Raw genomic sequence first — 16,766 nt, forward strand, 5'->3', positions numbered from 1 at the left:
GGAAGCACATGTCAGGGTCCAGCAAAAGCCACAGCTTAAGGGTGACAACCCAAACACATCTTGTATCCAGAACAGCAAGAACAGCACATTTATGGGTAACCATTAAAAGAAAAAAAAAAGACAAAGCCGCTCAAGAAAAGGAATCTGTTACATTACTGTTGTTTCTTGGTGTTACTTCTGTCATGTCTATGGCATTTGGGATCATAAATGTCTGTAAAATGGGAGGGATGTCCTAAGAGTATGTAAGTTGGGTCACTGGCAGGCAACAACAGTCCTGGAAAGCTGCTGCTGTGAAATCTGCTCTGCCAACCTCCTCACCACATGGCCACCGAGGGTAAAAAGCACCTCAGTGCCTGACCCTTCCCTTGCCACCCTGTGTTCATTTGGCCACTTGGCACTCTGCACCCATGGTCATTCATAGCACTGGAGAGGCCACTTTCTGCCTTCCCTAACCATGAGCCTGGTAAGCAACTGAAAATGCAACTCCAGGAAGAAACTAGAAAATAAATCCTTCATGCTCATCTCTTTTGAACTCTTCACAGCACTTTGGCAAACAGGAGTTTGATGGTCTTTTCAACATTCACATGAGGTAGGTAAAGAACTTCAGTTTTAGACAGCACAAGGCTAACTAAATATGAACGCACACATACAGTAAAGAAGGGTGCAAATATAACTAGAGACCCTTTCTACATCACTTCAAAACAGAAGAAATCATTTTGTTTAGTGAAATGTCATCAAAGTAAAAATACTTTTTACCCCAGTACACATAACAGAGATGATTAAAATGGGATCATTTCCAACAGCTCCCGGTTGGTGCACTGTGCATGTGTCTATAAACTGACTCCCCTGGGAGAGCAAGAGGGGAATAATCAATGTTATCTTTGCTCCAGTCAGCTTCTAATCGATCAAACTTTAAAGTTTGCATGCATGAGCTCAGCACTTCAGCATTTGGTTTGCAAACAGTTTAAGTTTTGAATTTCTCATGCATAAAAGAGCCCATTAAGGTCAGCAGTGACATTTTTTTAGGTGATGGAAATATTTTCATTGTTAAGTTTTGACATAGTTCTGCTTAAGAAAACCTTACTACTGGGCCCAAATTTAAGTTGGCAAGCTCTTGTCACACAGTAATTCATGTTCATTATTTTCCAGACAAACCATCCAAGGCTCTGTTCTGCCAGTGTAGCAGCACACACACTTTGTTTCTTGCAGGCAGGCGATAACCTCGCTCTTGGGCTGAGCTGGAAAAAACACAGCAGCCTGGGCTGATTGCTTTGGGCTCAGGCTATTACATGGCTCTTTTTGATCAGGGATTGACTAATCTGAGGGAAGTATATTTGTATCCCAGGCACTTCTTCATACACACATGCAGGAACTGGGTGAGTGTGCTGATAGTGATTGTAAATGTCAACAACTGCTGATTTAGCATATAAAACAAATGGGGCAGTTATCAAGGGTGGTACAGGCATTGCAGGACTTGGGGTTTTCAGCTGATAAGGCTGGGACCCAACAGATAGAAATAGAACAATTATCTCTTCATGTTCCTTTCCTTTCTCCACAACTTCTTTGATACAAACACTTGAGGAAGCAAAAGATATCTGAAAATCATCCACCAGCAGGAAGGAAGAGCTGGGCAGGCGCAGGATGCCCCCACCACACTCCTGGAATCCTCAGCATGAACCACACCAGAAAAGGAGCTGAGGGGATGAAGAAACATGTCTAAGGCCAAGCCAAAATACCCTACACCCACCCACCCACCCCTCCAAAAAGCCTTTAGAGGTGCTGAGCTGCTGGGGCTGCCTGGCAGAGCATGCAGCACTCAGAGCTGGAAAAGGGTGATTGTTTTGAAAACTCCAACACTCCTGCACTGTCAGACTTACAAGAATAAATGCAAAAATAAAATTGTTCCTAGCAGAACATTTCAGCCTCCCCACAGGTGCATATATATTAATAATCTACATCCAGCAAATGGCAGCAATCTGTAACAGAAGTTGCAAACTTCCCAAAAGACCACAAAATATTTCATGGTTAAACCATGTTCAGTTGTATCTGAGAGTGAATCTTTTTTTTTATTTGCAGCCTGGAAACTTAGGCTTGCAGTACAGATGAAAACAGCTGTATTTCAACATGTTTTCCTTGTGAGTCCCCTTCCAGCTGAGCCTGGTCTTGGTGCAGATGGGGTCAAGCAATGTCATTCATCTGACAAAATTTCATTAGATGACAATGCCAGACTGAGGGACTGATGGCACTCTCTGTGTCAGGTGTGAAGCAGCGTGGCAGAGAGACCTGTGACCATCCTGGCTCCCCACCTTGGCCACGGCACCCGGGGCCACGGCAGCAGCACTGGGTTCACCCCATGCCCCAGCAGAGCCGAGCAGGCAGCGCTGATCCCACGGGCACAGTCCGGCTGCCGCTGGTACCCGCCCAGCCGGGGGTATCTGCACTGTGCTGTGACTGCAGGGGGAGGCTCTCTGAACAACTGGGAGAGAAATAAGGTCTGTGCCTGAAACAATTCACTTTCCAATGCAAACAGCCTATTGTAATGATCAAATAATTCAAATCATCACTCAGGAAAAAAACAAAGCAAAACATGCAAACTCCTATTCAAGATTGTCTCAGAGCTTGGCAAGCACCCTCAGCTTTATACAGAAATTAGCACTTCGGCTTTTCATTCTTGGTCTGAATCTCAGTTTTATACCACCTACCTGGTGACTTGTGTTCGTGTGCCAAAGTCCAGGGATCTCATTGACTGCAGCACTTCAATACAGCCCATGTACTGTGGAAAACAGAGACAGAGAAAAGGGAGGACTCTGTTAATATGTGGTACACAAGTAAAAGGAGGATCACAGGAGGAAGCAAATGTGATTACTGTCCACTAAGCTTATGCAGAACCACAGTCTAAATGGAAAATCAAACCAGCCATCCTAAAGCTTCTTCCTAAACAGACTTTGTTTTACTAAAAAGTGTAGAGAAGAGCAATAAAGATATCAGTGGCTTAAACATCACAGCACCAAAAATAAAAAGGTAAAGCATTCTACAAACAAAACCAAAATCTAATTATTCCTTTTTTCCAATTCTGCTTACTCTCAGTTATTGGCCTGTGACACTGAGCTAGCTGGGAGGAATATATGAGGAAGTGCTGGAGAGAACATAACCTCCAGGAGCAGAGAAGCTCCATGAGATCAATGCACTCAACAGTCCCCATGCAGAAGAGCCGTATCCCTTCAGAGCAGTAGGAGGCATTACAGGGCATGAGGAAAGCCACTGGCTCCATGCTGCTGCACATCTGATGACAAAGAACATCTGCAGAAGATGAAGGAGATGAAGTTGCAATTAATTTCAGCTCACAGCAACAGTTCTTAAGAGCCTGCACTATAAACTGTCCTGCTTTAAATGAGTGGGTGACTACCACACTTCTGTTGCGTGGGACAGAGCTGGAGGCTTTTTCTATACTCATCTGGGATTTGCGTAAGACCAATTTTCAGAAGTATCAAGGATGTGACAGCACATCAGCCCATGGACTTCTTTGACCCATGGCACATTTTCATCTCACTGAAGTATGCTAGGCTAAGCCTATCCACTGAGTTTACCTCTCCCCAAACATATCTTACTAATTCCATCAGCATTTCTGGTGAGGTCCACCTCTGTGCTGTTGAAGCACTCTGATCATTTCATGAAGCTGGTGTAGGTCTGGGTCTCTGTTTGCCTTTCAGGAGCATCCTGCAGTGCTCACAGTGCCAAGAGCTGCAGCAACAGCCTGCCTGTGCAAACCTCTCCTGCAGAAAGTCAAAGCCTCTGGGACACAGAGGCAACCTGGGAATGCCAGGCAGGGCCGTGCATGCTCTGCCCCCTTGTCTGAATAGATGGAGAAAGAATTGTCTGTCAGAGAAAGGTACTGTATTTACTTCCTCTGCCTCACTTTGCCTGTGAATTGATTTTTCTGCTGGAACACTCAGAAGGGGTTTGATTTAGGTATCTGTTTCAGCTTTGGAGACTTTCAGAAATGAATGTGTGTGTGAAAAAGAGAACGTTATGTGTGCAGTCAAGCAAGGATTCCACAACAATTGTATTATCCCTATTTTGGTTTCTTTCCAGATAGCAATGTAACCCTTGGGAGAACTCCAGAATTAGGTCAGGGACCTGGAAGGACATCAGTAAGAATCTGAAGGGTTAGAACTGCTTCCCTAATGAACATTTAATGACTTTGAGAGCTATCTGCCTTGTTAAAGATATTCCTGCTTAACAGGAACAAAGCAAATGTGGAAAATATGTCTAGAGCCTCAGCTTGTAGCACAGCGACAACCTCTGATCCTACAGGATAAGGTCAAGCATCCTGTGAGCTGGTTGGCTGCTCCTCTACCCTTGAAAAAAGAAAAATTTAGAGGAGTAGGTGAGTCATATGCTGATAAGTGAGTCCCCATTGCATCCTGAACAGATGCATGGGAAGCTACTCTAAGCAAAGATGAAAAATCAATATTAGGTTTTTGCATAAGTGACCCTGAGTGAAGCTGAACTTATCAATGATTCACAAAAGACCTTTTTTTTTCTTTAAAAGCCTGAGTAGGGAAGTGCATTAACATGGCACCTCAGCGAATCTCTCATTTATTTTAGCTGTCATTGGTTATCTAAACCAGCACAGTCAGTAATGGCTGAACCTTCACATCACAGCCAGAAGGCACAGAAAAGCAGCAGAGGCTTGGGAAGGGGGATGAAGTGGGATTGGGGCAGAGGAAGTCGGGGTCACAGAGCCTGGGAGAAGCCTATGGAGCACATAAAAGGACATCGGGATGCCAGAAGCCTATTCAAGAAAACAAAAGACATTCTCCAAGGAAGAAAAAAATAATTAACAATTAAACAAGGAAAATATTAACCCCTCCATAGTGAAGTCTGACAAACAGCACAACCAATGCATGGGAGAAAGGGAAAGGAAGAAGAGAAGGACAAGGTTTGCTTCAGACACTTCAGCACCCAGACTTGAGTTTAGGTGGTGCACATCCTCCTCATCCTGTACCCCTCCAACAGTTCCCACAAAAAGTGAGCTCATCTGGCGATCCAGGATCAAGGTCTGCTCCAGCTTTCCTGCCTCAGGGAAGGTTAAACTAAAACATGGGCAGGGCAGCAGCCACAGGTGCCCAGGAGAGGGAGCCACACCAGCACACAGCTCTTGCCCCAGCCCACGCTATTCACCGCGAGCTTTTGGGATAACCAGGGTCAAAAGATGATGTCCAAGGAGGGGGATTCATCTTCTGAAGCCCCACAAGAACAGGTCTGGCCCACCTTCACTGAGCTGCTACAGCAAGTGGGGGAGGCTGGACACAGGCACAAGAGTGCAGTAACCAGCCTGGGGCAACAAGCACAGGTATAACTGCAGAATTCATCTACCTATAGGAAAACAAAACACCAACACTGAAACAAGCCAAGTGCTAAAGACCTGACATCGCTAACGATGCTGAACCCACTGCTCTGTCGGCAGGATGGAGAGCTGGAAAGGGAATGGCTCCTCTAATGGGAGCATGTGCAAAGGGAGACAGCAGCAGTGGGAGCTGCTTTGTCCCTTGGTGTTTGAATACAGAGGGTGATGTGGGGCTGGCTGCTGTTTCCCCGTGGCACCGGGATGGCAGGGAGGTGGTGGGAGAGAACAGTGGTTACTGGAGACAAACACATCTTTTCACATTGATTTACACGAGATGACAGAAAATGACTGCAAACAGGATGAGGGACTGTGTGGGAGGAGATGTGAAGGCACCAGGCAGGGCCCATGTGAATAAGCTTTTCAGGCACTTTCTAATCCAGAACCACGTCTCATTTCATTCCCTGCCATAACGCAGTCAGTGACTCCAGCTCCAGCGTGAATGACAGACAGTGAATCACCCACAGGAAACACAGAATCATAGAATCATTTAGTTTGGAAAAGACCTCTAAGGTCATGAAGGCTAATCATTAGCCCAGCACTGTAAAGTCCACCACTAAACCAGGTTCCCACGTGTCATATCTACACATGTTTTAAATACCTCCAGGGATAGCAACTCAACCATTTCCCTGGGCAGCCTGTTCCAATGTTTGACAAATCTTTCCATGAAAAAATTTTTCCTAATATCCAACCTAACTCTCCTGACAAAAATTGAGGCCATTTCTTCTTGTCCAATTGCTTGTTACTTGTGAGAAGAGACTGACCCTTACCTGGCAACAGCCTCCTTTCAGGGACTTGCAGAGAGGGATAAGGTCCCTTCTGAGCCTCCTTTTCTCCAGGATAAACACCCCAAGCTCCTTCAGCTGCTCCTCACAAGACTTGTGCTCCAGACCCTTCCCCAGCACTGTTGCCCTTCTCTGGACCTCCTCCAGCCCCTCAGTGTCTTTCTTGTCATGAAGGGTCCAAACTGGACTCAGGATTCGAGGTGTGGCCTCACCAGTGCTGAGTCTAGGGGGCAGTTACTGCCCTGGTCCTGCTGGCCACAGTATTCCTAATAGAGGCCAGGATGCCATTGGCCTTCTTGGCCACCTGGGCACATGCTGGCTCATGTTCAGCCGCTGTTGTTGAGGACATCCAGGTCCTTTTTCACTGGACAACTTTCCATCCACTCCTCCTCCAGCCTGTAGTCCTGCAGGGCGTTGTTGTGACCCAAAGGCAGGGCAGGTGACTGCAGAGCAGTTGGGAGAGTTTTGCTTTGATTTGCCTGAATAACTCAGCTCTAGTCTGCAATGGATCCATCTGGAAAGGAGACTGGACAGAAGCGAGCAGCAGCCACTAGCACATGGCAGGGCAATGGAACTGGAGTTATAAGGAGACAGGCCTCTGTGTAAAAGGCAAAATGAGTTTTGCCAGTTCCAGCCACAGTGCTACCCTCCCTGTAGCTGGCTGCTGGACTTGGGAATCTGATTTGAGATTTCCCTGCTTTCACCCTGGCAGGAAGGTGAAGTGTTGTCCTCCCTCCACTGACAGTGCTGGGAGCCAGCCAGGGATGTGGGGAAGGAGCAATGCACAGATCATTGTAGCTTTGGTGCAAAAGTTTTTTAAGCCCTTCCTGCTGCCTGTGGTAGCTTTGGGGTTGGAAAGCCACTGGGTTCACTGGAAAGCAGAGACCATCACAGCTACCCTGGCAGTGGCACAGTGTTCCTGCCAGGGCACAAGCTGCACCATTGCCAGTCAGCTAACCTTGCCTCACACAGCTGCATTCACTGGGCTGGGGTCACAGCTACAAAACACCAACAGCCACCAATCAGGCTTTGGCCCAGGTTTGCACCCTGGAGGACATTCAGTTGGCTTGCTCCTCAGCATGAGCCACACTGGCTTCCTCCAGCAAACAGCAACCCCCTCCAGATCCAAAGGCAAAGCCAGCAGAGCCTCCCCCATCCCCGCTAAGGGGAGCAGAGCACTGCAGGTGTGGGGGACACTCCCGGGGCACCTGCGAGACAGCACAAAACCAGGGCAGAATGGGCTGGAAAACAGATTAGGCACCTTCAAGGAAGAAAACAGCCCATTAAAGACCATTAAACACCAAAAAAATCCACTAGGGGTTTGTCAGTGCTAGCCTAACTTTCCTCATTGCTTACTCTGCTCTCACCTTCCTCCCTGCAGCAGCAGCAGTGCAGACAGACAGACAGATAGCCCCTTGCTCTGTCCTACTCCTTGTGTGCACACAGCACAGCCCCTTCCCTAAGGACAGTGAGCCAGGGTTTTTTGTGATAAAGAATGGTTTTTGACAGATAAAAATTTTCCTGGGACAGTTTGACCCTTTCATTCACAGGCTTTAAATTTTAAATATATTTTGAGAAACAAAAAACAAACAGGAAAAGTTCATAAATGCAGACACATATATATTTTTTTCCTTTGCTTTTTAGTTTTGTGCTGAAAACCACTTCCTGCAGCACTTCCCCTTGGGCCAGGGCTCCAACAGAACTGGTCCCAAACCACCCTGTCCCCATTCTGCGGCTGTGACAAAGCAAATGGCCTGAAAACACGCAGGTTTCTGTTAGAAGCAATTGCCCAGGGGGGTGCTGGGCCCCGGAGGCGATGCTGAGTGTGGAGGCGCAGCCCCGGGGCCGAGGCTTGTGCCGGTGGGAGCTGCACACACCCCATCCATCCATCCCCAGGGCCGGCACAGCAGGCACCGCCCCAGCGCCCGCCGGGCCCGAGCCCCCGGCTCATGATTCACAGCTGCGGCTCTGAAGCCGTGAATCACCAGAGCCCATCTCCTTCCTGCCACAGCCCCAGCTGGCCACACGCGGGGAGTTAGTTATTTACAACGCGCAGTGCAGAGCAGCTCTCAGGGTGCAGTGTCAGGGTGTCACGCTCCAGGGAAGTGGCTGCAGCTGGAATACCACAGTAATTGCCTTTCCTGAACATGGAAGAGGTACTGGCGGCTCCTTGGAACCAGGAAAGCGGTGCCCTGAACCTCTCTATGCACACAGTGGCAGGGAGCAAGTGCTCCGGGGCTGACCTGTCACATCCTCCATGGACTGTACAGGGGACAGGTGGCCACGTGTGCTCTCTCAGGGCACACTTCAAGTCATCCTGAACTCCTATGTTAGAAATAGTCAGGCTCCTTTTACTCTAGAGACATGCAACTGATTATAGATATATATGTGAGCATATATCTACAGGCACATGCCATCAAACAGCTAGCAGAGGATCAACCTGTACGTTGGTAAAACACCTTTAAGACAAAGGATGCTGCAAACAACCTTTATCATATTATTTTAAAGTAAAAAGGTATTGAAATATCTGGCAATAGCATCTCCTTTCCATACCTTAGTTAAATAGCATATTTTTAAAACCAAGCTGGGTATTCTCCTCCTGCTCCGGAGCAGCCACCTCCCTGGCACTTCTTAACAAGGAAGAGCGAGGATGGCCAAGTGCCTCTTGGAATATTCCTAGGGCTCATCACAGCCATAACAAACATCAGCAGGAGACACAAATGCCATGGCCACTCCAGGCACCATTTAGAGACAACCTCAGTTCCAGATGGGCAGCATTGTGGGAAAGGTGTATAATGGGTAGAATGCGAACAAGGGCAGGGTAAATATCCATCTTGTAAAGCCTGCAGCAATCTGCATACAGAGTATGTGTTGAAAGATAACAGTGAGAATCAGAGCTGTCCAGGCTTCTATTAAAATATTAATATTTGGCCTCTTTGTTATATGCACAATCATCTTGGGGAAACAGGTGCTGTTACGGGTCTCAGCTTCCTCCCCAGGGACACGTGGCAGTGACACAGGTGCCCTGTCACCACCAGTCACACACAGTCACAGCTGCTCCCCGGGGGATGCAAAGAGCCCAAATTGCCTCTTCTTTAAACAACCCCAGAAAAGCAATTTCTGCCTCGCTTCAGTCTACAGGGGACAGATTTTGCCCTTTTGGCATTTCTTTAATTCACCACCTTACAGCCCTTCTAAAATAACTGTGGATCCTCTCCATGTAATTTCCAAATCCTCTTCAGATTCTGAGTAAGCTATTGAGGCCCAAGACCTTTGGCAGCAGCAGTAATGTAGACCTGACCTTCCTCCTAGAAGTGTCTCTGCAGAGATCCCAACAATCCCTTACCCCAACAGGGCACAAGAAGCTGCATGGGGACAGTGGGTGTCTCCAAACACCACAGGAGGGAGGGCAAGGGCCAGGGCAAGAGGGTAAGGGTTGGGAGCAGCTCCAACTGCCCAGCCCTGAGCCTCTCAGCCCCACTTTGCCTCCAAGTGAGACCATCCCTCTGCACCACACTCCTGCCATGCTGCAGCCCTGTGCCCCTGGACACTTCCCAGCCCATCTGAGGCTTCATTGCCAGCTCCCAAGGAAGCCTTGTGGCCCCTGGGAAAATGAGCACCTTGCCCACCCTCCAATGCTGGAGCCCCCAATCCCACAGGCTGCTTATTTACTGACCTGCTTGTCATTCTTGAAAGGGCTGGTTGAAAGAAACACTGAGAATTTGGTGAAGACACACCAGCAATACTCTTGCAGCTCTCCTTGGGCAGGCTCCTGCAGGCCCACAGCCACAGGAGCATCAGGAGCAGGAAGATGGAGGGAAACAACATTTTCCTGTTGTGTTGTGAAGCTCCTGCCAGCGACCCCACCCCTTCAGAGGTATTTCCCATAAAACAAGGTAACTTCCAGAAAAACCAGAAGAAAACCATGCTGGAAATACAACCTGGGCAGCACCTGCCCCTCACCCTCCCTGACAAATATGTCAGCAGCATAGGCCAGCATGCACCTACTGCCTGGACTTGCTCTATGAGGGATGGGAAGCCCTTTTGTGGGCCTTCTTTTCGCTTCAACATGCATTTCAGGCCAAAGTAACCCCTGTTTTAATTGCAGCTCAGCAGCACTCCTCAGAGAGTCTAAAGATAGTCCTTTGGAAATGAAGGTTGTGTTACCTCTGGGAGCAGCTGGGGTGCTTTTAGCTCCTTCAGTTCAACATCACAGCCCTACATTCATCAGGAGACAGGAAATACATGGGAGAATTCAGTGGGTTGGGGCACTGACTCTAGGAGAGGGAAAATGGAGGTCACCCAGCAGCCCCCTGAGCAGCTGAGAGCATGGAGACCCTGGGAGAAGTACTTACCCGCACACTGTAGATCGTTCCTGGCTCCTGGGTGTACGTGCTTTCATCACTCTGTGTGAGGCTCCTGTCCTGCCTGCCCACAGGAGCGGCCTCCTCAGCCCCCCACACAGCACAGTCACCTGCTGGCTTTGGGATCAGGACCAGCTTATCCAGGTCAGGCTGTGGATAAGAGGCCGACAGGCAGCTGATCTGAGGCGAGGTGGGGCTGCTCGGGATGGTAACGCACTCCGTGAGTTTAATTCGTGGCACCTCTTTTGTTCCCAGACAGAAGCTTTTCAGCCCCGGCAGGTTTGATGGGTTGGCCAGTTTAATGTTCGCCATCCGGGGAATCAGCGTGCACAGCGTGGTGCAGGTGTCCTGTGGCCCCAAGGAGACATCTTCTGTCAGTAAATTAGGTGTTGAAGAATGGGAAGAGGAGGAAGAACCTTTGATATTTAAAGACGTATTTTGTGTACCTTCATCTAGGGATGTTATGGAATCATTCCTGAATCGGCTGTACTTAGCCCTGTGCAGCATTCCTGGATGTCTGAATAACCCTACATACAGGACGTGTCCACCGAGGCTCTGCTGGCTGCGTTCTCTCATAGCCTTGGCAGGTCTGTAATTGGATATTCTTGCATAAATTGGCTCTTGTAGATCAATTACATGGAAATCAAGCAAGTCAAACAATTTTCAAAACAGAAACCTATCGGATATTTTTGCTGACTCCCTCTTGAGTGGTTTATTTTCCTCAATGGACAAGGCTTAAAACTGCATGGACATCTGGCATTTTGTAAGCAGTAATCAAAGCAGCACAGAGGAAAGCACATCAGTGGTACAGCAGCTTAAGATGACGAGCCGCTATCCGAACCTGCCTCAAGCCAGGCACTAAATCCCACCTAGCTCTGAAGACTCACAGCTGCAGCATCATTAATTACGGAGTCCTGGCTGCAGCGAAAGCTCAAGCATATTCCACGTAAAGCACGGCAAGAGAGCTACAAGCTCAAACGCATTTTCAGACCGGCATGAACCCCGAGAGGTGCCCGGCTCTCTGCGCGCCCGCCGTCGCTGCCCCAGAGGAGAAGAGCATCCCTGCGCTGCAGCTTCTGCCGCGCCGTCAGGCACAAACGCACGAAAAACACTGAGCAGCGTCGGTCCCGCTAATTCATGCAGGGAAGTCCTTCAGCATCACAATAATCCAGAGAGCACGGGGCATCCCCGCGGCGCCGGGGCCGTTCCCGCAGCGCCCGAGCCGTCCCCGCCGCCGCCGCTTTTATGAATGAAGTTTTGTGAATGGGCCGCGCGCGCGCGCGGGCAGCGCCGTGAATGGCGCTCGGCGCGCGGCCGCGGCCCGGCGGCCCCCGGGGGGCGTCTCGCAGCCAATCAGCGCCCGCTGCCGGCTCACGCGCCCTCGGCGCGCGGGGAGAGGGGCGGGGGGGGCTCGAGGGACCCTCCGGGAGGTGCCGAAAATCCCCCCAAATCCCCCCAAATCCCCCTTTCTGCGGCCGCTCCTCCCCCGCCGCGGCACTGCCGGGGCCGAGGGCTGCGGTCACCCCCGCCCGGCCCACAGGAAAGGGCAGGCTCGCCCCAGAGCGCTCCCTGCTTGGCAGCTCCGCTCCAGCGCCGGGAGAAGCCCCTCTCGGGCACCGCGTGTGCCTCGGGCAGCCAAACAAGCGAGCCGGGTTTGTTTTACTCAGTGCAAGTGTCAGGGCCGTCAGCGCGTTCCCTCTGCTCCGTGGGGGGCTTCGACACCTGCGGCAGCGCGGTGGGAAGAGAATCGCAGCACCACGGGGGTCGGGCCAGGAGGGGAAACCCGACACGACGGCCGCGCTTCCCAGCGGGAGCTGAGGCTTTTTCTCTCGCCAGATTTTCAGTGGTGATTTTCGTGCTCACAGTGGTACCGGCCTCATTCTCTCCTTGCGTTCAGAGCTGTGAATCAGCTGCTGGTGGATGAGAGGCCGAGCTGCCCAGTGCCCTGCCCGTGACAGGAGGAGGAAATCACAACCAGAGTGCTGGAGAGGCAGAAAGGTCAACACAGCCATGCTGGTTTTTTCTCTCCTGTATAAAAGGTGGTATTTACCCTAAAGATGCAGTAATTGGTATAAGAAAGTAGCGGGGAAATCCAGTCCGGACTGTTAGTGAAATGTGGCTCAAAGAGGAAGTGGCTGCTTTTGAATCAACCCTTTTTGGGGACTGTGCCTCAGACCACTCACAAAATCAAAGCTAAAAGCTTTGGGACCAGCCCCAGGTTACAAAGAATTACTAACTTCTCTTGAAGCTTTAATGATGGCTTTGAGCACAAAAGGATAGAAAACGTTCAGAAGTGATTAGCAGCACTATTGATTGTACATAAAGCATGGAAACTCTCTTATTAGCATGAACAGTTTTCTTTCTTAACTCTTTCATTTTGACACCACGCTGGAACACAACCAACACAGCTGGAAGAAATCCCTGGGATTGAGAGGCCATGAAGCCCACAGTGGTGAGGAGGAGGGCCTGGAGGGGAGTGCAAACTGTGCTTCCCATGAAGGGGACAAGGACCAGCGTACAGGGAGATGCTGATGCCCCAGTCTTGGAGGATCTCCCAGTTTTCTCTTCACTGCCATGAAAAGCATGCAAACAGACAAAACACATCTCAGACAAGATCAGCCTTGCCATCCTTCCTTACCTTTTCTCTGAGCAAACAGCAAGGGTCTTCCGGCCTTACAGCAGCCCCTTGGCATAGACAACAGCACCAGGAAAGGATGACTTGATGACCAGGACACTCCCCTATGCCTTAGCTCCGGTAAGACTAGTTCATGGCCATGGGCTGCCTCTGGCTCACTGTGGTCCTCATCTCCTGAGCCCATCTGCCAGCTGCTTCTTCCTCAGAAGTCAAGTTGAGCCTTCTTTACCTGTGTAAGAAAATAGACAGGTGGGGGCCCTGCAGGAGCTGCAATCCCCTGTGTGTCCTACTGCAGTTAATAAGACAGGCTTTAAATGTGTGTGGTGAAAGGGAAAATGTTCAAGAAAATTAAATAATAATAATGCAACAGCCTGTGCTTCACTCATCTCCCATGAGTTGTCTCTCAAGCCCTGCATGGCACCAGCACCTGATGCCCCCTGACCAAGGTGTTGTTGCCCTCCCCAGGTGCTGGGGCTTTAGTCTGCACGTCTCTGCTTACAGGCACCAGCAAGTGTGATTACACTGTGGGAGGTGAGGAATAGCTGGTGTTTTCCTGCAAGTTCCAGAGAAAAATGCAATTGTGACAAGCTCTGTTTTCAGCAGTGATCAAGAAATACAAGCTCAAGAGCAGAACCCCCTTGGACAATGCTGCAAAGAGCAGCATTGTCCAAGGAATAGTAGCTGTTGTGCAGAGGGAGAGGAGGGAAAAGAAAAATGCCATGCCTTTGTAAATTAAAAAGCTTTTTTTCTCAAGGCTAAAAACAAGATTTCTGTTTAAGATACTGGGAAATCAGCCTCTAACCAGCACAGAGAACAAAGCTCCTTTAAGCACTGGTGAAACTGAGCCCACAGCCTTGTATGCTGCCTAAAAGGAGTCTGTGTTTCTTGCTCACAGCTCAAGTTCCCGGTTGCCCACAGTACTCAGGACCCAGGGAGCTGCCCCAGCTCACTGCCCACACACCTGCTGCTGCCCCAGCAAGACACAGGGAAAAGTCATTTTGCCCCTCATATAGCTGCTGACATGTGACAGTGCATGTTTTCTCAGGCTGCGTGGGAATGCCCTTCTGGTGCACAGATATGAGCTGAAACCTCTCTCAATTGCTATTACCAGCCCCATCACACCCAAACTCTCTGTCATACCCTGTTTACAACCCCAAATATGCTGCAACAAAAACTGATGTGAGCAGTCCCAAATCACTTATTGTCACAGGGGACAGGAGCTTTGGCAGGTGTGACCACATTGATGGGGCAGCACCATTACACAGGAGCTGGAGCACTTAACCAGCTGCAGCCACCTCAAACACTGCTCTATAAGAGTTGCAGGGAAGGGGAAGAGAGAGCAGCAGCCACAACTCCAGCATCACCACAGGCAGCCTCAGTGGCAGGAAGCTGCAGGGCCAGCCCAGATCCTCGGGCACCCTTGGGAGCAACTCCATTTCAGCAGACACTTAATGCCACCACATCACCCTCCGTTTGCCGGGCAGGGGCCAGGACAAGGGCACGTGGCACTCGCTGGTGGCAGGGGAACTCAAGGGTAGTTGGGGCCCACCTGTAGAACACACCCGAGGGGCAGGGCCAGGCTGCAGGAGCCCCGAGGAACCCCTTACGTGCTCTTTGCAGGCTGGCCTTTCTGTTTAGAATATGGAGAGAACAGGGGGATTTTTTTTCTGTATAAATAACAACAGCAGAGTTAACTCATGCTGAGGTGCACTGAGCCGATCTGCTTTCCTTCCTCATTGACATGCCTGACTGATTCTGGCAGAAATCAGCAAAGTGTCACAGAATGGCAGGAAAATCCCGTACAGCAACATAGCGACAGATACCTCTGGGAAGCCCTGGAACGGCTTCTTTGCACCAACAGAAGTCACACACGGAAAGTGTTTCATTTCAGTGGAGAGAAACTTATTTTCCTACGTATTACACCATTCTCCTTGTTTTATCTCCTATCCCTTGTTCTGAATGAGGTAAAACCAGATGTATTTGACAACAGCAGCCCCTCCTAATTTTCAGAGGAGTCAGAGGGGTTTGTTTGGGTTGAAAACACAGAGATCAGCGCTAATGAGTTTCAGAGAGAAACCCATGGATACCAAAGCAGAGGCAAAGATCAGGCTATCCCTGCTTTTCTCCTACTCTAGCTCTGAAGTGCTAATCCCAGAAAACATGTCCTATGGTGACTGAAAGTCAAGTTGCAATTTCCCTTCTTGGTCATCATGCTGTGTTTAGCTCATCCCAGTTTAACCACTTCCAGCAACATTGCTCTGTCCAAAACCGCAGCTCCGTGACAGCAGAGCTGCACCGGGACAAGGCAGCAGGAGGCAGGGGAGCTCCACCTGGGCAAAGAGCACATCCTTGCGGCTGAGCGGCAGCAGAAGGACCCAGCCTGGTGTGCAGCAGGGCTTAGCTGCATGTGCTCTGTGCCGTCCCTTTTAAGATCCTCTTTACTTAGCAAGACCACCACCTCCTCCTGCAAACACTGCTGGGCTTTGCCTTTTCCACCAGGACAGCCTCGTAGCACAGGAAAAGAGAAAGGAGCTGAGAGTCCTGCCCAAGAATCCAAAATTCAGAGCCTGCAGGTTGCTCAAGAGCCAGCACAGACCCAGTCCTTGCTCCTCTGAGGGAAAGAAACCAGGGAGAGCTGAAGTGAGTGCTAGAGGAAAGTACAGCGTGGGGCTCCCGTGCCACAGCTGTCCTGTGCGTGAGGAGGATGCTGCCAAACCCTGCAGGTTCAACAAGGGCACAATGAAAACGTCAGAGCTGCAAACCACCAATAACCTCTGCTTCCTGAAAGCAGATCTGCAAACGGGAATATAACAGCTCTGAGCACCCTGTGGCTGGAGCTGGTGCTGAGGTTAGGTTTCCACCTTAGGTTTCCCTGTACCAACTCAAAAAAGCTAAACAGCCTTCAGCTGCATCATCTTCTTTGGGGTTTGTTGCTAACTCTAACCCACTCACAGTAACAACAACAAAATCTATTTTTTTAAAGATCCTTAGCTTTTATACACAGTGATCCTAAAAATCCAAAAACAAATCAAAAGTGTCATTGCAGAGTGTAGTTTGACGGACTGTGGTCTTCCTGCACATTACAGACACACACATCCATAAACTTCCAGCCCTATCCCTATAAACCCAGTATGGGAGAGCCCAGGTTGCTCTCAGAGCACAGACAGCACCTGTGGTGCGTGGAGAAACTTCAAGTTTTCTCTTGTGCTGCTTTTTCTGTGTTTGCAGAAGCACAAAACATTTAAGAACTTGCCAACAGAGGCAAGGAGCTTTGCTCAAGGTTCATGTTTTTTAAATGGTGAAGAAATGGAGAAATAAAAAATAAAAAAGGCTTTAGGGTAACTAATTCTTTTAAGGCTTTAGGGTAGCTAATTCTTTTGTCATTTCCATAGCAAAAGTCACACTGTGCCACCCATTTTTTTGTACTTTCCAAAACTTGTATCATGCTGAGAAGACACAGGCAGGACCCAAATGTGAGAAGTAATTCTGACAGCAAGTCACAGAACCTACAAAGTGAGGTTTGTAACAGAAACACTTTCACCAGAATACAACTGCAATAGCAGAACTGAAACATG

General features: G+C 49.4%; 1 protein-coding gene across 2 annotated transcripts in view; it reads right to left on the minus strand.

The window, feature by feature from the left end:
• The window catches only part of SHC4 (SHC adaptor protein 4), a 31,524-nt gene extending 19,733 nt beyond the window's left edge, over positions 1-11,791 (minus strand). Inside the window, exons 1-2 of one of the 2 annotated variants that reach the window (XM_071568715.1) lie at positions 10,548-11,791; positions 2,703-2,773 (exon numbers count right to left, since the gene is read on the minus strand). In XM_071568715.1, the coding sequence (XP_071424816.1) occupies positions 2,703-2,773; positions 10,548-11,132 (656 nt within the window). In that variant the 5' untranslated portion in view covers positions 11,133-11,791. Of the gene's footprint in view, positions 1-2,702; positions 2,774-3,639; positions 3,712-10,547 lie in introns of those variants that run through there. The other variant, XM_071568716.1, reaches the window with a different exon arrangement.
• Positions 11,792-16,766: the final 4,975 nt, after the last annotated feature.

Source organism: Pithys albifrons, chromosome 13 (genome assembly GCF_047495875.1).
Source record: "Pithys albifrons albifrons isolate INPA30051 chromosome 13, PitAlb_v1, whole genome shotgun sequence".
NCBI classification, from domain to species: Eukaryota; Metazoa; Chordata; class Aves; order Passeriformes; family Thamnophilidae; genus Pithys; species Pithys albifrons.